Source organism: Pleurodeles waltl, chromosome 10, assembly GCF_031143425.1.
Source record: "Pleurodeles waltl isolate 20211129_DDA chromosome 10, aPleWal1.hap1.20221129, whole genome shotgun sequence".
NCBI lineage: Eukaryota > Metazoa > Chordata > Amphibia > Caudata > Salamandridae > Pleurodeles > Pleurodeles waltl.
In genome coordinates, this window is record NC_090449.1 from 652,011,996 (window position 1) to 652,037,799 (window position 25,804).

At 45.8% G+C, this 25,804-nt stretch overlaps 1 protein-coding gene across 2 annotated transcripts in view; it reads left to right on the top strand.

Moving 5' to 3' along the window:
• The window catches only part of RBM33 (RNA binding motif protein 33), a 739,069-nt gene that overhangs the window by 194,362 nt on the left and 518,903 nt on the right, over positions 1–25,804 (top strand). For both annotated transcript variants that reach the window (XM_069211143.1, XM_069211144.1), the window contains exon 8: positions 3,475–3,692. In XM_069211143.1, the coding sequence (XP_069067244.1) occupies positions 3,475–3,692 (218 nt within the window). The remainder of the gene's footprint in view (positions 1–3,474; positions 3,693–25,804) is intronic.

The following is a 25,804-nucleotide window of genomic DNA, read 5'->3' on the forward strand; positions in this document are numbered from 1 at the left end:
GCCTCTTCTACCCTCTGAAACCCCGGTCTCCTCCGTCCTCCCTCTAACCTCTCGACCCTCTCTCTGCTCCTCTGCGCCTCCCCTCTGTGCCCTCGACCCTTACTCCGCTGCCTCAAGCTCTCCGTCTTCCCCTCTGTCCCTTTGGCCGTCCCTCTTGTCATCTGTCCCTTCAGCCCCCCTGCATCCCCTGTCACCGCAGCCCTCCAGCAGCTCCTCGCCCCCCCCCCCCCCTCCCCCCGCCCAAACACTCCTACACCCTCTGTCCCGTCCGCAGCTCCATCGCCCCCTGGACCTCCTGTCGCCCCTCGGTCCCATCACTCCCGTCGCCCCTCGGTCCCATCACTCCCGTCGCCCCTCGGTCCCATCACCAGTTCTCCTGCTCTCGGTCCCTCGGCCCTGCCCGAGTCGTCCTGTTACCCCTCAGTCCTCCTGCAGCCCGTCGGTAACCCCCCCTCCCTCCCATGGTCATCTGAGCCCTACCACCGTCCCTGTATCTCAGCCCTCTTGCATCCCTCGGTGGTCGACCTGCCGCCACTCGTATTCATCGGCGCTCCTGCCGCCCCTCGGTCCCATAGGCCCTTCCACCTCACATCTGCCTATCGCTTCCTATCGCCTCTCCTCTGTCTCAATGAAGCCCCTCGGTTGCCTAGGTCCTTCCGCTGCCCCGCGCCACCCCCTCCCCACCGTCCCCGTCCTCCCGCAGCCCCTCGGTCATCTCAGCCCTCCCGCCGCACCTCCATCTCAGCCGTCCTCCATCCCCTCGGTCCACCTGCCGCCGCTTGTACTCCTCGGTCCTCCCGCTGACCCTCAGTCCCATAGGCCCTTCCAACGCAACTCGGCTCCCACACTTTAACTCGGCCCTTCCGCTGCCCTGTGGGTCCCACTCAGCCCCTTGGCCTCCAGCAGCCCCGCCTATAACCCTCTGATCCCTCAACCATCCATTAGCATTTCAGTACACTCACTGTGCCATTCCCAAAGCCAACCATCCTTCGGCAGCCGTCTGTCCACAGAACACCCCGCAGGGCTCTGTTCCCTGAGCCGCATGCCCTCGCGCAGCCACAGGCCGCTCAACCGCCGGCCCTTTTCTCAGACTCTAATCCCTCCAGCTTTCTTGCAGCCTCTCTGCTTTAGCCGCGTGCCGCATCCACAACTGGCCATCCGCGCAGCCCTATTACTGTAGTCTGTCCCTTCACACCTCGAACCTCATTCATTTGAACCGTCCTGCATCCATATATATTCCCGCCTCCTCAGTCCTAGGTAATTTTAGCAAAGATTCCTCCGACCACAGTTTGTGTGGTGCATTAGTTTGTATTCAGGTGCATGATCATGCATCTTGGTTAGTTACGTTTTCTCTTCAAAATATGTTGGAGCACTGAAGGGTTTTCAGCCGTTGCTGTGAGGCAAGAGACTGTTAAACTTGATGGACCACAGCTTTTACATCGGGTTGCAGGGTAGCATATGCTTTGGCCAGCTCTGATGTCTTTAAAGCCAAATCATTCTTTATTTGGATTGGATTTGGTATGAATTGTTCCATTTATGGTTTTATTGGTTCAAAAACAACTGAAATAAACTCACCTTAGTGACTCTTATCTCCCTCGACTTCATGTAAAACGATTTTTACCATTACTAGGGAATGACCATTTAAGACTTCTACACCTGGACTTTTTTAAATGTAGGCCAACCTGCTTATTGTACCAGTCGCGCAAGATTGTTAGCTTTCATTCTCATCTGTTGTTGGCCAAGGCGGCCGATGTTGCTATTTGAGCACTGCGTTCCTAAAGCTTTATCACAAACGCTGCAATTGTAGGTTGCGTTGTTGACACAAGCTCGTGCTGGTGTTCACTTTTGCCAGGAATCCCTTGTTCAAAATAGTTTGGAAGTAGTAGTCGTTGATCACCCGCTCAAACCTTCTTCCATAGAAGTCGTCCACCATGTCCTTTTCTTTTGGTATCCCCAGTGTAGACTAAGAAAAAGGGTATTGCTCTGGGACCTGGTGCCACTGCTGCTGCTGCACCTACGGTAGCTATGCCCCTGACCAGAATTTGAACATATATCCTGCAGATCGCGTACCAGTTTCAGCAGTATGGGTTTGGCTTCAGAACTATCTTGTCTTATTGGTTATACCAAGTACACCAGCAACGTCTGCTATCAGGTTTTCCCTGCTTTTTGTTCACGCCAACTGTTACAATTTTAATGGAAAAGCAGGAGCACTTCTTAACCTGACAGACATCTTGTGACATCTACAAAAGAATGCCAGGCTGACAATGAATGCCCACCACTACTTCTACCCTGCCGCTTTTGTTGCTGGTAAAACACTTCCATTTTACATACATCTTAAAACTGGATAGATACCATCTATTGTTATTCTAGAGGTGAGCCTTAAAAAGGAACAATCCTCTGTTCCACTCCCCCGGCTCCGCTCCCATTCCTATTTCCTGTACTAGGCAATTTTGCCTGAGACACTGGCTCTACTTTACATACTATCTAATCTACCTATCCCACTCCCTTCCCTGCCCCGTCATCGTTCCCAGCAAGCCATTTTTACACCAGACAAAGCCTTAAACGGGGAAGGGTCGCCTGACTTTTGGCGTGAACAATTATGCACACATCTACCTCTCGAAACATTGAGCTCTTGCTATTTGAGCAGTTATTTGGTGCTCATTCCATGAGCTTGGAGGAGATTTGGAGGGTGAATGAAACGTCTCTGCAGTGAGTGATTTTCGCTACATAAGTCAGTCCCTAGGCTTGATTACTTTTTAGTCTCTCCAGGCAGATAGCCCAAGCTGTTTGGTTGAAAAACATCGGTTGTGGGCTTATTAAGAATTTAGAGTGGGCTTAAGATACACCCATTACTTACCTTTGGCTGACTTTGTCACTCTTTTGTATACTTACTCAGTTGGCTTCCCTTGTCCGTCCTTAAGTTTGACACCCCCCAGGACCACAGCCTCTTTACCATCCTTTTTATTTCCTCCCCTCACACTTAAAGAACTACTTTTTTCTCCGTGGTTAAGAACTTTAAGAGTGCATGTGTTTTCCAGTTGTTTTTCTCGTCTGCTTTTCTTGCCCCCTCCGCAAAAAAAGTTGTTCTGTCTCGGTAATATCCTTCTCTCCCCTCCACAAGCACTTGTTTCTCTCTCTCTCTCCACCGCGTGCTTCTTGCTTGCCACGTGCAGCAGGGCTAGCAAAACGCTGACAAAGCTGATTGGGCTTTTAAGTGTGACTTGTTGGTTCTGCTAATGCTTGTTGATTCGAAGTTATTAAACCGAAGGACTTTGTAATCTTGCTCGTTAATAGAACACCGAAAGAACTTACTTAGATATATTTCATAGTAATGTCATATTTAAATATTTGCTACATCTGGGAAAGCAAGTATTGTCTCTAACTATGATTTCATTTTTTGTGTTACAATTCAAAGCAACATTTTTAAAAACCCTTTAACATCTCTAAGCACACTACTGTGTTATATTTTGATAGAATTGTCTGTTGAAGACAAAGCAGCATTAATGGAATTCGAAGAGCAGCAAAGGCATCGTAAACATAATCGTTTTGGCGGTAAAAGAGGAGGCCATGCAAGAAGAGGTGGCGCTGCACAGTTCCGTGCTATAGGAGGGGATCAGAGGAAAGATAACAATGAAAGTGGAAGAGGACGAGATAATAGACCTCCTTTGTTAGCCACACAGCCTTCTGTTGCGGTAATTATAAATATTTCTTTGTGTTTGTTCTTCTGATTGTCTTTGGAAATCTTATAATTCCCAATTAGATAGTTCGTATAACACAATTAGATTCTTCATGTAGTAACCAATATGAGGATATATATATATATATATATATATATATATATAGCCAGTTGTTTTGACTTTTGAACAGTGAACGTGTTTTTGCCAAGTTTAACTTAAACACACCAATCCTACAGCGTAAGCAGCAATATTGCAAACTTTCTTAACTCAGATAACAGCTACTGGAAATGTAGCAGCAGCAGTAGTGCAAGGTATTGTCTCGGACACTCGCTAAGTAGTAGTACATCACAGGCCAAATCAGTGCATGCTTCTACTATACATATAGAACCAAAACACATAAAACAGCACATGCTTCGTTATGTACACAGAATAGGCATATAATGTGCAGCTACATTGAACTGCATGATGCTCCTGTGCCTAAAATTATATATGGGAAACATTCTGCACAATGTCCACTTGAATAAATGTCATGTGGAAAGTCAGCATTGTAGCAAGTCAGTAGCAAAAAGATCTATAGATGGGTTCTACTTAAAGTGCAAGCCCATACAGAGTGTCCTTTGAACTTAGATATTAGGCGACTGAGAGAGGGAACAGCAGAGTTTTGTTCAGGAGCGCAGGCTTGCCTGCACCCGCTTGGGGGAGAACTTGCTCGCCCCAAAAACGTTTCTTCACTCTCCTCAAAGAAGTTGCTTTCAAACCTTGTGTGAGAACTGTGTAGTATGCATATATTTATTTCCACGTTGTGAAATGAACAAAGGGGTGACCATGTTGGATACAGTGTTCATTGTTCACGTTACCTTCTCTCTGCAGGATTTCCTTCCGTAGTGTATACAGTAGCCTGCTCTTCTGTGTACTTATGAATCCCCGTATTGAAATTGGAGTTGACTGGTGAGGGTCCCCATTAAATGTTCCCTGCTTAGTGAAACACCACACTCATCCCCCTTTTTATGTGCTTTCTTCCGAAGCCTTGCAATTGTGGTTTTCTGCTTAGCTGAGAATGAAGCCAGTATATTTACTGATTTAGACCCATTCAATGGACCCGGGCTGTGACTGCTTGCAGCTGAAGCCTGTGGGAACCAATGACTACTGGACGAGATGCATGCCTCCCTGGCTGGAAGAAGGCTTCAATCAAGCAACGCAACTCTTTGGTTGGCCCCGGTATTTTTATTTATGACTCATATTTGGCTAATACTGGTCCCAGTCTCTGAGACCAGCTGGATCCTTAATTGGTCTAAAATGAAACTGTTTTGAATATACACGGACTACTGGATTTTCACAGCCACCTACAGTTTGTGCTCTCTAGCCACTATGAAAATCGCCATGTGTTTGACATGGCTGAGGGTCTTGCAGTTTTGAGTGGGGGTTGTTTAAGTGAAAGAGGTTTTCAACACCTATTCGTAGTAACTCAGCACCTGAAGCTTCAAGCCACAATGTTTTCCGATTTGCACGCTTAGCCAGAGACTATTGATGGAGAGTTTGCCAAATTATATTTGTCTGGCATTTCTGTCCTATTGATAGACTGTGCTTCTTGGTATTTTATTAAAACCAATGAATCTCAAAGATAGCTGTGAACTCGTGAATACTGCCTCATAATAGACCATTGGTCATAGGACTAAATGTTATTTAAAAACCTATTGTTAAGTGTGTAAACACTCTAATACATTTAGTGTTGTATCTTGGTCCCTGAAAGCACAGTTACCTTTTGATTTGCGCTGTGCATCGTAACTTTAAAGGGCCACTATACCTACCTGTTAATAAATTGCACATTCTGCTTTGAAAATGTTGCTTGGACCTGATTTTGAGTTTATTAACTTTTATTTATTATCAGGCATTTATATGTTTCTGAGCTATAGCGCATCGTAGAGGAAGTGCCTAAAAACCATTGGAAAATCAAGGGCCAGATGTTCTAAGCCATTTTGCAGTTGCAAATCCGGTGATTTGCAAAATTGCAGGGTTTGCCATTGCAGGAATGTTGTATGGTATGTACTGAACCCATTTTGCGACTCGATAAAAAGGGTTACTAAATCGCAAAACTGTGTTAGAAACAGTTATCCTATCAAACAATTTTGAAGAGGTGTCCTAAGCGTGGTCTTTCTAAATTGTGATTCCTTTAGGAAAAACTAGCTGGGTTTAAAAAAAAAAAAAAAAGCAATTTGTGACCTATCTCATGCATGTTAATTAGGTAGGTCAAACTGAATCCTTGTCCTTATATTGTGAACCAACCATTTTAGTCCATAGCGAACCAACCTTTTTGTGACTGCTTTTGCAAATTAAATGTTAGTACATCTAGTCCCAGTTGCCCAAAGCCTACTTATTTGGAGTTCGAAATATAGTGAGATAAAGGACACCAATGATAAACTGCAGTACTGATACAGGAGGCTCTACAAAAAACACTGTCTGTCCAATTACCTCAGTAATAGGACACACTTCTACAAATTGAACTGCAGTAATTTTCAAAAAGTCAAGTTGTAGTTGTTTGTGAATTGGATGGATCTGGTAACTAGTACTATCAGTAATGAGATGAACGACTTTCCTGGTTACTGGAATATTAAAAAAAAAATTTGTGGACGAAATAATCGGTACAAATGAATATAGCATCTTAGTAAAACTTAACTACTTGGATTTACTGAAGAGGTGTGGTGGGTGTTTCTAGGTGTGTGCACATGTGTTTTTTGTCACATGTATGCATAGCTGCATATTCTGATACAGACTTCTAGCCTCGCATTATTTACCTTAGAATTATCCCCAGGCATCAGACTGGATGTTGACATTTTTCGTAAGCACTACCCCTTGTCGGTAGGTGGTGGTGTTCGGCTCCGCAGGGGTTTGTCATCGCCTGAAGTGACGTGCGCAGTGCTTATATAGGAGCCACCCCAGCGCGCTGATGCCAGTTATTTTCACACCAGTCAGTGCAGATCTGGAGAGAGCTATTCTCAGTCAATTATGGACAGAACCTTTTTTTGACTTTGGTCTGTAGGAAGCTGGCCTGGTGTGTGGTGGACACCTATGGTGTTGGCACCTTATATAAGGTCCAGGCAACACCTATTATTGAATGAAGAAAGTGTCTAGGAAGCCAGGGCCCTCTAGAGGTAGCTGTGCATGAGCAGACAAAATGTTTCTAGGAGACATGAACAGCTTATGCAATACCACAATAGTCACACAGTAACCTATCACACATGAAAGGAACCACACAGTGTTACAAATTTAAAGGTACGTTATCACAGTAACACTACACTAGATTACTTATAGCAGTGCCCTCAGCCAAAGGCAAGTATTTTTAAAATATATATATATATATATGTTATGTTCGATGGCATGTGTAGCTGCAGATACACATGCTGTGCATTATCCTGCCATCTAGTGTTGGGCTCGGAGTGTTACAAGTTGTTTTTCTTCGAAGAAGTCTTTTCGAGTCACGAGACCGAGGGACTCCTCCCTTTCGGCTCCATTGCGCATGGGCGTCGACTCCATCTTAGATTGTTTTCTTTCCGCCATCTGGTTCGGACGTGTTCCTCTTCGCTCCGTGTTTCGGTTGGGAAAAGATAGTTATCAATCGGAAAATTTGATGGTATTGTTTGCGCTCGGTACCGGGTTAGTGCTAGCACATAGACACCGAAGAAAGAAGAGCTCCGGCAGCCCTTCGGGGCTTCCACTCCTCGGCGGGGCCTGGTCGGCCCGACCGCGTCCATCTTCAAGGCTCATGGAACGAACCCCCTTCTGCTCACAGATTATTACCAAAACTGGGAACACATAACTACGGACGCGTGGGTCCTAGCCATTATCCAACATGGTTATTGCATAGAATTCCTACATTTGCCACCAGATTTGCCTCCAAGAGCACACAGCATGTCCAAACAACACTTAGATCTGTTTCAACTAGAAGTCCAAGCATTGTTACAAAAGGAAGCAATAGAACTATGTAAAGAAATGGCTCCCTGTTGCAGTTACCCCCCACTTTTTGCCTGATACTGATGCTGACTTGACTGAGAAGTGTGCTGGGACCCTGCTAACCAGGCCCCAGGACCAGTGTTCCTTCACCTAAAAGGTACCATTGTATCCACAATTGGCACACCCTGGCATTCAGATAAGTCCCTTGTAACTGGTACTTCTAGTACCAAGGGCCCTGATGCCAAGAAAGGTCTCTAAGGGCTGCAGCATGTCTTATGCCACCCTAGAGACCCCTCACTCAGCACAGACACACTGCTTACAAGCCTGTGTGTGCTAGTGAGAACAAAATGAGTAAGTCGACATGGCACTCCCCTCAGGGTGCCATGCCAGCCTCTCACTGCCTATGCAGTATAGGTAAGACACCCCTCTAGCAGGCCTTACAGCCCTAAGGCAGGGTGCACTATACCATAGGTGAGGGTACCAGTGCATGAGCACTGTGCCCCTACAGTGTCTAAACAAAACCTTAGACATTGTAAGTGCAGGGTAGCCATAAGAGTATATGGTCTGGGAGTCTGTTTTACACGAACTCCACAGCACCATAATGGCTACACTGAAAACTGGGAAGTTTGGTATCAAACTTCTCAGCACAATAAATGCACACTGATGCCAGTGTACATTTTATTGTAAAATACACCACAGAGGGCACCTTAGAGGTGCCCCCTGAAACTTAACCGACTATCTGTGTAGGCTGACTAGTTTTAGCAGCCTGCCACAAACCGAGACATGTTGCTGGCCCCATGGGGAGAGTGCCTTTGTCACTCTGAGGCCAGTAACAAGGCCTGCACTGGGTGGAGATGCTAACACCTCCCCCAGGCAGGAATTGTCACACCTGGCGGTGAGCCTCAAAGGCTCACCTCCTTTGTGCCAACCCAGCAGGACACTCCAGCTAGTGGAGTTGCCCGCCCCCTCCGGCCAGGCCCCACTTTTGGCGGCAAGGCCGGAGAAGATAATGAGAAAAACAAGGAGGAGTCACCGACCAGTCAGGACAGCCCCTAAGGTGTCCTGAGCTGAAGTGACTCTAACTTTTAGAAATCCTCCATCTTGCAGATGGAGGATTCCCCCAATAGGGTTAGGATTGTGACCCCCTCCCCTTGGGAGGAGGCACAAAGAGGGTGTACCCACCCTCAGGGCTAGTAGCCATTGGCTACTAACCCCCCAGACCTAAACACGCCCTTAAATTTAGTATTTAAGGGCTACCCTGAACCCTAGAAAATTAGATTCCTGCAACTACAAGAAGAAGGACTGCCCAGCTGAAAACCCCTGCAGCGGAAGACCAGAAGACGACAACTGCCTTGGCTCCAGAAACTCACCGGCCTGTCTCCTGCCTTCCAAAGATCCTGCTCCAGCGACGCCTTCCAAAGGGACCAGCGACCTCGACATCCTCTGAGGACTGCCCCTGCTTCGAAAAGACAAGAAACTCCCGAGGACAGCGGACCTGCTCCAAGAAAAGCTGCAACTTTGTTTCCAGCAGCTTTAAAGAACCCTGCAAGCTCCCCGCAAGAAGCGTGAGACTTGCAACACTGCACCCGGCGACCCCGACTCGGCTGGTGGCGATCCAACACCTCAGGAGGGACCCCAGGACTACTCTGATACTGTGAGTACCAAAACCTGTCCCCCCTGAGCCCCCACAGCGCCGCCTGCAGAGGGAATCCCGAGGCTTCCCCTGACCGCGACTCCTTGAACCTAAAGTCCCGACGCCTGGGAGAGACCCTGCATCCGCAGCCCCCAGGACCCGAAGGACCGGACTTTCACCGGAGAAGTGACCCCCAGGAGTCCCTCTCCCTTACCCAAGTGGAGGTTTCCCCGAGGAATCCCCCCCTTGCCTGCCTGCAGCGCTGAAGAGATCCCGAGGTCTCTCATAGACTAACATTGAAAACCCGACGCTTGCTTCTACACTGCACCCGGCCGCCCCCGCGCTGCTGAGGGTGACATTTCTGTGTGGACTTGTGTCCCCCCCGGTGCCCTACAAAACCCCCCTGGTCTGCCCTCCGAAGACGCGGGTACTTACCTGCAAGCAGACCGGAACCGGGGCACCCCCTTCTCTCCATTCTAGCCTATGTGTTTTGGGCACCACTTGGAACTCTGCACCTGACCGGCCCTGAGCTGCTGGTGTGGTGACTTTGGGGTTGCTCTCAACCCCAACGGTGGGCTACCTTGGACCAAGAACTAAGCCCTGTAAGTGTCTTACTTACCTGGTTAACCTAACAAATACTTACCTCCCCCAGGAACTGTGAAAATTGCACTAAGTGTCCACTTTTAACACAGCTATTTGTCAATAACTTGAAAAGTATACATGCAATTTTGATGATTTGAAGTTCCTAAAGTACTTACCTGCAATACCTTTCGAATGAGATATTACATGTAGAATTTGAACCTGTGGTTCTTAAAATAAACTAAGAAAAGATACTTTTCTATATAAAAACCTATTGGCTGGATTTGTCTCTGAGTGTGTGTACCTCATTTATTGTCTTGTGTATGTACAACAAATGCTTAACACTACTCCTTGGATAAGCCTACTGCTCGACCACACTACCACAAAATAGAGCATTAGTATTATCTCTTTTTACCACTATTTTACCTCTAAGGGGAACCCTTGGACTCTGTGCATGCTATTCCTTACTTTGAAATAGCACATACAGAGCCAACTTCCTACATTGGTGGATCAGCGGTGGGGTACAAGACTTTGCATTTGCTGGACTACTCAGCCAATACCTGATCACACGACAAATTCCAAAATTGTCATTAGAAATTGATTTTTGCAATTTGAAAAGTTTTCTAAATTCTTAAAAGTCCTGCTAGGGCCTTGTGTGTTAAGTCCCTGTTTAGCATTTCTTTTAGAGTTTAAAAGTTTGTAAAAGTTTGAATTAGATTCTAGAACCAGTTGTAGATTCTTAAAAAGTATTCCAACTTTTAGAAGCAAAATGTCTAGCACAGATGTGACTGTGGTGGAACTCGACACCACACCTTACCTCCATCTTAAGATGAGGGAGCTAAGGTCACTCTGTAAAATAAAGAAAATAACAATGGGCCCCAAACCTACCAAAATACAGCTCCAGGAGCTTTTGGCAGAGTTTGAAAAGGCCAACCCCTCTGAGGGTGGCAACTCAGAGGAAGAGGATAGTGACTTGGAGGAAAATTCCCCCCTACCAGTCCTATCTAGGGAGAACAGGGTCCCTCAAACCCTGACTCCAAAAATAATAGTCAGAGATGCTGGTTCCCTCACAGGAGAGACCAACACCTCTGAAATCACGGAGGATAACTCCAGTGAAGATGACCCCCTGTTAGCCAGGATGGTCAAAAGATTGGCTTTGGAAAAGCAGCTCCTAGCCATAGAAAGGGAAAGAAAAGAGATGGGCCTAGGTCCCATCGATGGTGGCAGCAACTTAAATAGGGTCAGAGATTCTCCTGACATCCTAAAAATCCCCAAAGGGATTGTAACAAAATATGAAGATGGTGATGACATCACCAAATGGTTCACAGCTTTTGAGAGGGCTTGTGTAACCAGAAAAGTAAACAGATCTCACTGGGGTGCTCTCCTTTGGGAAATGTTCACTGGAAAGTGTAGGGATAGACTCCTCACACTCTCTGGAAAAGATGCAGAATCTTATGACCTCATGAAGGGTACCCTGATTGAGGGCTTTGGATTCTCCACTGAGGAGTATAGAATTAGATTCAGGGGGGCTCAAAAATCCTCGAGCCAGACCTGGGTTGATTTTGTAGACTACTCAGTAAAAACACTAGATGGTTGGTTAACTGGAAATGAAGTGTGTGACTATGTTGGGCTTTATAATTTGTTTATGAAAGAACACATTTTAAGTAACTGCTTCAATGAAAAGTTGCATCAGTATCTGGTAGACCTAGGTCCAATTTCTCCCCAAGAATTGGGAAAGAAGGCAGACCACTGGGTCAAGACTAGGGTAACCAAAACTTCCACTGGGGGTGACCAAAAGAAAGGGGTTACAAAAACTCCCCAGGAGAAAGTGGGTAACACTAGAAACAAAGAAAAAGAGTCCTCTGTAGGCCCCCAAAAACCAGAACAGGTGGGTGGGCCCCAGGACACAACCCAAAACAAAGGTGGGTACCAGGGTAAGAACTGGGATGCCACTAAGGCATGGTGCCACAACTGTAAACAGTCTGGGCACCACACCAAGGACACTTCTTGTCCCAAAAACAAACCCCAGAACAAAATTCCTGGGGTAACCAGTGTAGCCATGGGAGATGACTCCTCAGAGGAGGAGGTCTTCCTAGCCTTCAACTGGAAACAGGGCCCAACAGGTGAGTTGGAGATTCCAGAGGGAAGTAGACACTTCCACCACCTACTGGTGAATGGAATCCCAACCACTGCCCTGAGAGACACTTGTGCCAGTCACACTATTGTGCATGACAGGCTGGTGCTCTCAAACCAGTACCTCCCAGGTGAGACTGCCAGGGTAAGAGTTAGCCTAGACAGGGTCACTAAGAGGCCTGTGGCTTTAGTGCCCATAGAAGTGGGTGGCACTCTTAGCTGGAGAAGGGTAGTAGTCAGTACAGACCTCCCCCTTGATTGTCTCCTTGGAAATGACTACCCAGAGGTTAGTCAGAGCCCAAGAGAGGAACTGGTCCAGTGCCAGTCCTCTCCCAAGGATTCTGGAAGTCCTGCCTCTGCAGTAAAGGCAAGCAGGCCCCAGAAGAAGAAGAAAAGAAACCAGGGTAGGAAGGGTGGACAACCTTTAGCCAAGGTTACAGAAAGCCAAGGAGATTCTGCTCCAGTAGGGGAGAACTCCAAAAATGGCCCTGATAAAGTCCAACCTGACCCACAAGAAGTCCTGGCTAGTCAGGCAACTGTTAAAACTGAGTGGGTGGCTCCTCAGCTAACAGAAGAAAGAGTGGAAGAAGGGTGTTTACTACAAGATGTGGTAACCCCCCACTCTAATACAGCAGACAGGCAACCTGACCCCAAAGAGGCCTGTAACTTAGCCCCTTCCCTTTTAGGTGAAGAGCTAAAGGTGTGGTTCTGGGCACTGACAGCTGTCAGTGGCCTCTGCTGGGTGTTAGCCTTTATGGCTGCACTATCCTTAGCATGGTGGTCTGACCCCATGCCAAATAGCAAGTTAGGCCCCCTGACCCTATTGGTCATGGTGGGGTTACTCCAGCTCTGGGTAACCTCTCTGGGTAAGCTAAGGGTGACCCTGGCCAAGATAAGGTTAGCAGAGGTGGACACCTCTAAGACCAAAATAGAAAGAATGGGTGGAGACATTGAAGAGGCAGACAAGAGGCAATTCAGACTAGGTCCTATCACTGTGGAAGTGGGTCAGTTCCCCAAAGGGAATGACCTGAACAGAAGGATGTAAGGCAGAGTAGGCCCTGCAACTAACCAGCCTATTTCTCCTACTCTTCCTCGCCTGACAGACTAGGAAGACTCTCCCAGCTTGGGCTGAGTCTCCTGGCCTGTGGGCTGGGGGGGGCTTGTGTAAAGAAATGGCTCCCTGTTGCAGTTACCCCCCACTTTTGCCTGATACTGATGCTGACTTGACTGAGAAGTGTGCTGGGACCCTGCTAACCAGGCCCCAGGACCAGTGTTCCTTCACCTAAAAGGTACCATTGTATCCACAATTGGCACACCCTGGCATTCAGATAAGTCCCTTGTAACTGGTACTTCTAGTACCAAGGGCCCTGATGCCAAGAAAGGTCTCTAAGGGCTGCAGCATGTCTTATGCCACCCTAGAGACCCCTCACTCAGCACAGACACACTGCTTACAAGCCTGTGTGTGCTAGTGAGAACAAAATGAGTAAGTCGACATGGCACTCCCCTCAGGGTGCCATGCCAGCCTCTCACTGCCTATGCAGTATAGGTAAGACACCCCTCTAGCAGGCCTTACAGCCCTAAGGCAGGGTGCACTATACCATAGGTGAGGGTACCAGTGCATGAGCACTGTGCCCCTACAGTGTCTAAACAAAACCTTAGACATTGTAAGTGCAGGGTAGCCATAAGAGTATATGGTCTGGGAGTCTGTTTTACACGAACTCCACAGCACCAAAATGGCTACACTGAAAACTGGGAAGTTTGGTATCAAACTTCTCAGCACAATAAATGCACACTGATGCCAGTGTACATTTTATTGTAAAATACACCACAGAGGGCACCTTAGAGGTGCCCCCTGAAACTTAACCGACTATCTGTGTAGGCTGACTAGTTTTAGCAGCCTGCCACAAACCGAGACATGTTGCTGGCCCCATGGGGAGAGTGCCTTTGTCACTCTGAGGCCAGTAACAAGGCCTGCACTGGGTGGAGATGCTAACACCTCCCCCAGGCAGGAATTGTCACACCTGGCGGTGAGCCTCAAAGGCTCACCTCCTTTGTGCCAACCCAGCAGGACACTCCAGCTAGTGGAGTTGCCCGCCCCCTCCGGCCAGGCCCCACTTTTGGCGGCAAGGCCGGAGAAGATAATGAGAAAAACAAGGAGGAGTCACCGACCAGTCAGGACAGCCCCTAAGGTGTCCTGAGCTGAAGTGACTCTAACTTTTAGAAATCCTCCATCTTGCAGATGGAGGATTCCCCCAATAGGGTTAGGATTGTGACCCCCTCCCCTTGGGAGGAGGCACAAAGAGGGTGTACCCACCCTCAGGGCTAGTAGCCATTGGCTACTAACCCCCCAGACCTAAACACGCCCTTAAATTTAGTATTTAAGGGCTACCCTGAACCCTAGAAAATTAGATTCCTGCAACTACAAGAAGAAGGACTGCCCAGCTGAAAACCCCTGCAGCGGAAGACCAGAAGACGACAACTGCCTTGGCTCCAGAAACTCACCGGCCTGTCTCCTGCCTTCCAAAGATCCTGCTCCAGCGACGCCTTCCAAAGGGACCAGCGACCTCGACATCCTCTGAGGACTGCCCCTGCTTCGAAAAGACAAGAAACTCCCGAGGACAGCGGACCTGCTCCAAGAAAAGCTGCAACTTTGTTTCCAGCAGCTTTAAAGAACCCTGCAAGCTCCCCGCAAGAAGCGTGAGACTTGCAACACTGCACCCGGCGACCCCGACTCGGCTGGTGGCGATCCAACACCTCAGGAGGGACCCCAGGACTACTCTGATACTGTGAGTACCAAAACCTGTCCCCCCTGAGCCCCCACAGCGCCGCCTGCAGAGGGAATCCCGAGGCTTCCCCTGACCGCGACTCCTTGAACCTAAAGTCCCGACGCCTGGGAGAGACCCTGCATCCGCAGCCCCCAGGACCCGAAGGACCGGACTTTCACCGGAGAAGTGACCCCCAGGAGTCCCTCTCCCTTACCCAAGTGGAGGTTTCCCCGAGGAATCCCCCCTTGCCTGCCTGCAGCGCTGAAGAGATCCCGAGGTCTCTCATAGACTAACATTGAAAACCCGACGCTTGCTTCTACACTGCACCCGGCCGCCCCCGCGCTGCTGAGGGTGAAATTTCTGTGTGGACTTGTGTCCCCCCCGGTGCCCTACAAAACCCCCCTGGTCTGCCCTCCGAAGACGCGGGTACTTACCTGCAAGCAGACCGGAACCGGGGCACCCCCTTCTCTCCATTCTAGCCTATGTGTTTTGGGCACCACTTGGAACTCTGCACCTGACCGGCCCTGAGCTGCTGGTGTGGTGACTTTGGGGTTGCTCTCAACCCCAACGGTGGGCTACCTTGGACCAAGAACTAAGCCCTGTAAGTGTCTTACTTACCTGGTTAACCTAACAAATACTTACCTCCCCCAGGAACTGTGAAAATTGCACTAAGTGTCCACTTTTAACACAGCTATTTGTCAATAACTTGAAAAGTATACATGCAATTTTGATGATTTGAAGTTCCTAAAGTACTTACCTGCAATACCTTTCGAATGAGATATTACATGTAGAATTTGAACCTGTGGTTCTTAAAATAAACTAAGAAAAGATACTTTTCTATATAAAAACCTATTGGCTGGATTTGTCTCTGAGTGTGTGTACCTCATTTATTGTCTTGTGTATGTACAACAAATGCTTAACACTACTCCTTGGATAAGCCTACTGCTCGACCACACTACCACAAAATAGAGCATTAGTATTATCTCTTTTTACCACTATTTTACCTCTAAGGGGAACCCTTGGACTCTGTGCTTGCTATTCCTTACTTTGAAATAGCACATACAGAGCCAACTTCCTACAAACTAGTACCCAACCATCAAAAAGGAACAGGTCTTTACTCCCTGTATTTCCTAATTACAAAAAGGACAAAACACTGAGACCCATATTAGACCTCAGAACACTAAATCATTACATAAAATCAGATCATTTTCACATGGTGACACTCCAAGACGTGATTCCCTTGCTCAAACAATAGGACTACATGTCAACATTAGATCTCAAAGATGCTTATTTCCACATACCCATACATCCTTCCCACAGGAAATACTTGAGGTTTGTAATCCAAGACGTGCATTACCAATTCAAAGTGCTACTGTTCAGCATCACAACAGCCCCAAGGGTATTCACAAAATGTCTAGCAGTAGTAGCTGCTCACATCAGAAGACAGCACATGCATGTATTCCCTTACTTGGGCGATTGGTTAATAAAAAGCAGCACTCCGCAACAGTGTCTTTTACACACAAACTACGTCATAGAAACCCTTCACAAGTTAGGGTTCTCTATAAACTACCAAAAATCACATCTACATCCGTGTCAAATACAACAATACCTAGGAGCAACAATCAACACACAAAAAGGGATTGCCACTCCAAGTCCACAAAGGGTACAAGCCTTCCAAAATGTAATACTAAACATGCACCCAAACCAATACTATCAAGTGAGGTTTGTAATGAAACTCCTAGGCATGATGTCTTCATGCATAACCATTGTCCCAAACGCAAGACTACACATGCGGCCCCTACAACAGTGCCTAGCAACCCAATGGACACAAGCACAGGGTCAACTTCAAGATCTAGTGTTGATAAACCGCCAAACACACTCCTCGCTTCAATGGTGGAATCCTATAAATTTAAACCAAGGGCGGCCATTCCAAGACCCAGTGCCTTAATACGTGATCACAACAGATGCTTCCATGATAGGGTGGGGAGCACACCTCAACCAGCACAGCATACAGGGACAATGGGACGTTCAACAAAGGCAATTGCATATAAACCATTTAGAGCTGTTAGCAGTGTTTCTAGCATTGAAAGCATTTCAACCACTAATAGCCCACAAACACATTCTTGTCAAAACAGACAACATGACCACAATGTATTACCCTAAACAAACAGGGAGGGACACACTCATCACAACTGTGTCTCTTGGCACAAAAGATTTGGCATTGGGCGATTCACAATCACATTCGCCTAATAGCACAGTACATCCCAGGAATTCAAAACCAGTTAACCGACAATCTCAGTCGAGATCACCAACAAACACACAAATGGGAAATTCATCCCCAGATACTACAAACTTACTTTCGAAGCTGGGGAACACCACAAATAGACCTATTCGCAACAAAAGAAAACGCAAAATGCCAAAACTTCGCGTCCAGGTATCCACACCCTCAATCCAAGGGCAATGCGTTATGGATGAGTTGGTCAGGGATATTTGCTTATGCTTTTCCCCCTCTCCCACTCCTTCCGTATCTAGTAAACAAATTGAGTCAAAACAAACTCAAACTAATACTAATAGCACCAACCTGGGCTCGCCAACCATGGTATACAACACTACTAGACCTGTCAGTAGTACCTCATATCAAACTACCAAACAGACCAGATCTGTTCACTCAATACAAACAACAGATCAGACACCCGCATCCAGCATTGCTCAATCTAGCAATCTTGCTCCTGAAGTCTTAGAATTTGGGCATTTAGACCTTACACAAGAATGTATGGAGGTCATTAAACAAGCTAGAAAACCAACTGCAAGACATTGTTACGCAAATAAATGGAAAAGATTTGTCCATTACTGCCATAATAATCAAATTCACCCACTACATGCTTCCGCAAAAAACATAGTAAGCTTCTTATTACACTTCCAAAAATCCAATCTAGCTTTTTCTTCCATCAAAATACATCTCACAGCAATATCTGCCTATCTGCAGATTACACAATCAACATCACTCTTTAGAATCCCTGTCATCAAAGTATTTATGGAGGGTTTAAAAAGAATCATACCCCCAAGAACACCACCAGTTCCCTCGTGGAACCTCAATATTGTATTAACACGACTCATGGGTCCACCATTTGAACCCATGCACTCTTGTGAGATGCAATACTTAACCTGGAAAGTAGCCTTCCTAATAGCTATCACATCTCTTAGAAGAGTAAGTGAAATACAAGCATTTACTATACAAGAACCCTTTATACAAATACACAAACAAAGTGGTTCTCCGTACAAATCCCAAGTTCTTACCAAAAGTTATATCACCGTTCCACCTAAACCAAACAGTGGAACTCCCAGTCTTTTTTCCACAACCAGACTCAGTAGCTGAAAGAGCCTTACATACGTTAGACATTAAAAGAGCACTAATGTATTATATTGATAGAACAAAACAATTGTTTGTAGCCTTCCAAAAACCTCATGCAGGAAATCCAATATCCAAACAAGGCATTGCCAGGTGGATAGTGAAATGTATTCAGACCTGCTATATTAAAGCAAAAAGAGATCTACCTGTTACGCCAAAGGCGCACTCCACTAGGAAGAAAGGCGCCACAATGGCCTTTCTAGGAAATATACCTATGACAGAAATATGTAAAGCAGCCACATGGTCTACGCCTCATACATTCACAAAACATAACTGTGTAGATGTGTTAACAACACAACAAGCCACAGTAGGACAGGCTGTATTACGAACATTATTTCAAACAACTTCAACTCCTACAGGCTAAGCCACCGCTTTTGGGGAGATAACTGCGTACTAGTCTATGCACAGCATGAGTATCTGCAGCTACACATGCCATCGAACGGAAATTGTCACTTACCCAGTGTACATCTGTTCGTGGCATGAGATGCTGCAGATTCACATGCACCCTCCCGCCTCTCCGGGAGCCGTTGTAAGTTGATGAAACTTGTACATTTGTAAATTTGTAAATATATACTATTTTTATACACATTATGCACATACATACTCACTCCATTGCATGAGCACTTTTACTATATACACAACTCCTACCTCACCCTCTGCGGGGAAAAGAATCTAAGATGGAGTCGACGCCCATGCGCAATGGAGCCGAATGGGAGGAGTCCCTCGGTCTCGTGACTCGAAAAGACTTCTTAGAAGAAAAACAACTTGTAACACTCCGAGCCCAACACTAGATGGCAGGATAATGCACCGTATGTGAATCTGCAGCATCTCATGCTACAAACAGATGTACACTGGGTAGGTGACATTTTCCATATATATATATATATATATATATATATATATATATATATATATATATATATATATATATATATATATATATATATATATATATATTCGATGGCATGTGTAGCTGCAGATACACATGCTGTGCACTGTTCCTGCCATCTAGTGTTGGACTCGGAGTGTTACAAGTTGTTTTTCTTCTAAGAAGTCTTTTCGACTCACGGGACCGAGTGACTCCTCACTTTCGGCTCCATTGCCCATGGGCATATACTCCATCTTAGATTGTGTTCTTTCCGCCATCGGGTTCCGACGTGTTCATCTTCACTCCGTGTATTCGATTCGGAAGAAGACTAACTTCACCGAAAATCGTCGGTATTGTTTTTGATCGCAAAACATCTTGCATCGACACTGGCGAAACACAGCTTTGGTTGCCCTTCGTCGAAGCCTAATGGACCGGACCCCGTTCCTGCCCACAGTGCCACGCCAAGTATCCCTACATAGACCAACACCGGTTCTGTAATCTGTGTTTGTCACTGGACCACCGAGAAGATACTTGCGAGGCCTGTAGGTCCTTTCGATCGAAGAAGACCTTGAGGGATCGGAGGGTGATTCGACTGCAAATGCCATAGAAGAGTTCAGAGCACCTCGACGTTGAGGAAGAGGAGATGGCTATCTTCATCCAAGGTTCCGATTCGGACGACTCCGACACAGACCGACCACTCACAGCAGGCCAGCACGTGAGTACGCCTGCCCCGACCCAAGTCCAGAGTCAGTCCAAAACGAAAATAAAGGCCACGGTGACGCCACTGCCGGAAGGCCATGGCTCGACCCATAAGAAATCAAGCGGTGACCAAGCAACACCTTCGGCACCGAAAAAGGCCAAATCCACACCAAAGTCTTCGGAGTTGAGCCGAGAACCCGTGACCGAGAAAACACGACATCGACTCGTGGAGTCGGCGAAGCCTCGAAAGTCTTTCGGAGCAGAGGCCTACTGTCAGCATGGGCATTTTGGTGCCAAAAAAAACGGCTCGGATCCGAAAAAAGCCTCGTACACCGAGGAACATGGACTCTAAAAACAATTGAAAGAGAGACACAGATTTGATGAGGTACTTCACCAAATGGAGGAGTTTGATGAAACACAGGCAAGGATACAGATCCATAAGGATACTGGGAAATTCCAAACTGAACCGCCTCTCAAATTCAAAAGGAAACTGGCTTTCCAAGGACGTTCAGACACCTCTCCACCCGAGGATAGCACCTCATACACTCAAGTATTGGCTAGGGCTGCTGCATTCCACAATATGAGCATGCACACAGAGCCATTGGAGGATGACTTTCTCTTTAATACATTGTCCTCAACGCCTGCTTCTTACCAAAGTCTGCCTATGCTCCCAGGCATGCTTAAGCATGCCCAACAAATTTTTCGGGAGCCCGTGAAAGGAAGAGCCATTACACCACAAGTGGAAAAGAAATACAAGCCACCACCGTCAGACCCAGTGTTCATCACACAGCAGCTGCCCCCAGACTCAGTAGTGGTTGGAGCTGCGAGAAAGAGAGCCAACTCGCAGTAATCTGGAGACGCACCACCTCCAGATAAGGAGAGCAAAAAGTTTGACGCGGCAGGAAAGAGGGTAGCGTCACAAGCTGCCAATCAGTGCGCATAGCAAACTCTCAAGCCCTCCCCGCACGATATGACCGAGCTCATTGGGACGAGATGAGCGATATCATCCAACATCTCCCCAAGGAATACCATAAAAGAGCTCAGCAAGTGTTAGAGGAGGGACAAGCAATATCGAACAATCAAATACAATCTGCATTAGATTCCGCTGACACTGCCGCAAGAACAGTGAACAGTGCAGTGACAATTAGACGCCATGCTTGGCTAAGATCCTCAGGTTTCAAACTGGAGATTCATCAGGCTGTCCTCATCATGCCATTCAATCAACAACAGCTATTTGGCACACAAGTAGTCACAGCCATCGGAAAAAAAAGAGAAAGGAAACTGATACGGCCAAAGCAATGGGAGCGCTCTACTCGTCCCAATACAGAGGGACATTCAGAAAACCGCAATATAGGGGAGGTTTTAGACCACAGTCATCAGAAACATCCACCTCTCAAACAAAACCCTCCTACCAATCACAATATCAGAGAGGGGGGTTTTGCGGGTCCTTCAGGGGACAATTCCCAAGGTCCAGGGGAAAATTTCAAACCACAAAGCAGGCCACTAGTACTAAGCAATGACTTGCCCATCACCCTCCCCCCAACACACATCCTCTGTGGGAGGAAGACTTGGAATTTTCCACAATCATTGGTCAAACATAACAACGGACACATGGGTTCTATCAATTATCCAACATGGTTACTGCATAGAATTCACACATTATCCTCCAGATATTCCCCCAAGAGCCCACAAACTGTCATCGCAACATCTAACAATGTTACAAACGGAGGTGCAGGCACTATTAACAAAACAGGCCACAGAACTAGTAACTCCTCAACAAAAAGGAACAGGGGTTTATTCCCTATATTTCCTTATTCCCAGAAAGGACAAAACACTAAGGCCAATTTTAGATCTCAGGACTCTCAACCTATTCATCAAATCAGAACACTTTCACATGGTGACACTACAAGATGTAGTCCCATTACTAAAGAAGGGAGAATACATGTCAACACTGCATTTAAAAGATGCATATTTTCATATACCCATCCATCCATCTCACAGAAAATACCTCAGGTTTGTTATACAAGGAAAACATTACCAATTTAAGGTATTACCCTTCGGGATAACAACAGCCCCCAGAGTATTTACAAAATGCCTTGCAGTAGTAGCAGCATACATAAGGAGACAACATATGCATGTATTCCCATATCTCGACGATTGGTTAATAAAGGCCAACACTCAACAGCAATGCCAAAATCACACACGTTACGTAACAGATACCCTACACACACTAGAGTTTTCTATAAATTACCAAAAATCACACTTGCAACCATCCCAAATTCAACAATACTTGGGAGCAAGACTCAACACTCAAAAAGCGATTGCAAGTCCAAGCCCGCAAAGGGTACAATCACTCCACACCATGGTACCAAAAATACAACCAAATCAGCACTACACAGTCAGATTTGTCATGAAACTCCTAGGCATGATGGCATCATGCATCGCAATTGTCCCAAACGCACGGTTACACATGCGGCCCTTACAACAGTGCCTTGCAAAACAATGGACGCAGGCACAGGGTCAAATCCAAGATCTAGTGTTGATAGACCGCCAAACACACTATTCGCTTCAGTGGTGGAACCCCGTAAATTTAAACAAAGGGCGGCCTTTTCAAGACCCTGTGCCTCACGCCATTCTCACAACAGATGCATCAATGATTGGGTGGGGAGCACACCTCAACAATCACAATATAAAGGACAGTGGGACAACAAGCAGAAACAACTACACATAAATCAATTAGAGCTGCTAGCAGTCTTTCTAGCACTAAAAGCTTTTCAACCTCTTCTAGTTCACAAACACATTCTTGTCAAAACAGACAACATGACAACAGTGTACTACTTAAAAAACAAGGGGGAACACACTCATCACAACTATGCCTCCTAGCACAAAAAATGTGGCATTGGGCAATTCACAACAATATTCCCCTAATAGCGCAATATATCCCAGGCATCCACAATCAATTAGCGGACAATCTCAGTCGAGATCACTAGCAAACTCACGAGTGGGAAATACATCCCCAGATACTACAAAAATACTTTCGCCAGTGGGGGACACCAGACATAGATCTGTTCGCCACAAAACAAAACGCAAAGTGCCAAAACTTCGCGTCCAGGTACCCACCCCCTCAGTCCAAGGGCAATGCTCTATGGATCAACTGGTCAGGGGTATTTGCTTACGCTTTTACCCCTCGCCCACTCATTCCTTTTCTAGTCAACAAACGGAGTCAAAACAAACTCAGACTAATACTCATAGCACCAACGTGGGCACGCCAACCGTGGTACACCATACTGTTGGACCTCTCAGTAGTACCTCACATCAAACTTCCAAACAGGCCAGACCTGTTAACGCAACGCAACACAAACAGATCAGGCACCCCAATCCAGAAATGCTCAATCTAGCAAACTGGCTCCTGAAGTCTTAGAGTTTGGCTATCTAAATCTTCCAAAAGAATGTATGGAAGTCATTAAACAGGCAAGAAAACCTACCACCAAGCATTGCTATGCTAACAAATGGAAAAGATTTGTTTTCTACTGCCAAGCGAAACACATCACACCGTTAGATGCGTCAATACAAGACATCGTAGGCTATTTACTACACCTACAAAAAGCAAATCTTGCTTTTTCTTCCATCAAAATACACCTCACTGCAATCTCTGCTTACTTGCAAATTAAACACACAAAATCACTGTTTAGAATACCAGTCATTAAAGCCTTCATGAAAGGACTAGAGAGGATCATACCTCTAAGAACCCCACCAGTACCCTTGTGGAATCTTAATATTGTACTTACACAACTCATGGGCCCACCTTTTGAACCCATGCATTCTTGTCAAATCCAATTTTTAACTTGGAAAGTGGCATTTCTAGTAGCGATCACCTCACTACGAAGAGTTAGTGAAATACAAGCTTTCACTGTTGAGGAACCCTTTATACAAGTGCACAAACATAAAATTGTTCTCCGCACAAATCCAAAATTTCTACCAAAAGTCATTTCACCGTTTCATTTAAACTTTACAGTGGAACTCCCAGTCTTCTTCCCACAGCCAGACTCAGTAGCAGAAAGAGCATTGCATACATTAGACATAAAAAGAGCACTAATGTACTATATAGACAGAACAAAACCATTTCGTAAAACTAAACAATTGTTTGTCGCATTCCAGAAACCCCATACTGGTAACCCTGTATCCAAACAGCGCATAGCCAGATGGATAGTTAAATGCATACAAACTTGTTACCTTAAAACTAAAAGAGAACTACTCATTACACCAAAGGCACACTCCACTAGGAAGAAAGGAGCAACAATGGCCTTTCTAGGTAACATACCAATGACAGAAATTTGTAAGACAGCCACTTGGTCCACACTTCATACTTTTACCAAACACTACTGTGTAGATGTGTTAGCAGCACAACAAGCCACAGTAGGACAGGCTGTATTAAGACCATTATTTCAAACAACTTCAACTCCTACAGGCTGACCACCGCTTTTGGGAGGATTACTGCTTTGTAGTCTATTCACAGCATGTGTATCTGCAGCTACACATGCCACTGAACGGAAAATGTCACTTACCCCAGTGTACATCTGCATCTTCCGCTGCAGATTCACATGCACCCTCCCACCTCCCCTGGATCCTGTAGCCGTTTAAGTTGCAATTAGAAATTGTATATATGTAAATAAACACTACTTTAGCGCAAACTATGTACATACATATCTATTCCGTTGCATGGACATCTTTACTATTCTCATTCTACCACTGTTGGGCTCGGAGTGTCACAAGTTGGTTTTCTTCGAAGAAGTCTTTTCAGAGTCACAAGATCGAGTGTGCATAGGCGCCTATGTGTTTTGGGCACCTCTTTGACCTCTGCACCGCACCTGACCGGCCCTGAGCTGCTGGTGTGGTAACTTTGGGGTTGCCTTGAACCCCCAACGGTGGGCTGCCTATGCCCCAGAACTGAGACTTGTAAGTGTTTTACTTACCTCCTAATCTAACCTTTACTTACCTCCCCCAGGAACTGTTGATTTTTGCACTGTGTCCACTTTGAAAATAGCTTATTGCCATTTTTACAAAGACTGTACATGATATTGTTTTCATTCAAAGTTCCTAAAGTATCTAAGAGAAGTACCTTACATTTAAAGTGTTTAATGTAAATCTTAAACCTGTGGTTCTTAAAATAAACTAAGAAAATATATTTTTCAATATAAAAACCTATTGGCCTGGAGTAAGTCTTTAAATGTGTGTGTTCCTCATTTATTGCCTGTGTGTGTACAAATGATGCTTAACACTACCCTCTGATAAGCCCACTGCTCGACCACACTACCACAAAATAGGGCATTAGAATGATCTGCTTTTGCCACTATCTTACCTCTAAGGGGAACCCCTGGACTCTGTGCACACTATTTCTCACTTTGAAATAGTATATACAGATCCAACTTCCTACACATGGAAAGTTGCCTTCCTAGTGGCAATTACTTCTTTAAGAATAGTAAGTGAAATCCAAGCTCTTACTCTTGAAGAACCTTTCTTCCAAGTACACAAACACTAAGTTGTACTAAGAACAAATCCAAGTAGTCTCACCATTTCATATCAGTCAAACAGTGGAACTGCCAGTCTTCTTCCCAGAACCAGAATATGTGGCAGAAAGAGCTCATCATATATTAGACCTCAGAAGAGCTCTAATGTACTACATAGACAGAACTAAACAATTTAAGGAAAACAAAGAAACTTTTTATAGCTTTTCAACAACCACATACAGGCAATCCTATATCAAAACAAGGTTTAGCAAGATGGATTGTAAGTTGCATACAAACATGCTATATCAAAGCAAAAAGACAACCTGTAATCACCCCAAAAGCACATTCTACAAGAAAGTTGTTTTTCTTCAAAGAAGTCTTTTCAGAGTCACAAGATCGAGTGCGCATGGGCATCGACTCCATTGTTAGATTGTTTTCTTTCCGCTGTCGGGTTCGGATGTGTTTCCTTTCGCTCTGAGATTTTGAATCGGAAAACCTTAGAAAACCTATTTAATCGTCAGTATTGTTTTGATAGGGTTATCCACCTAGCATCGAACCAATAGTACAGTCGGAATCTAGATTTTGC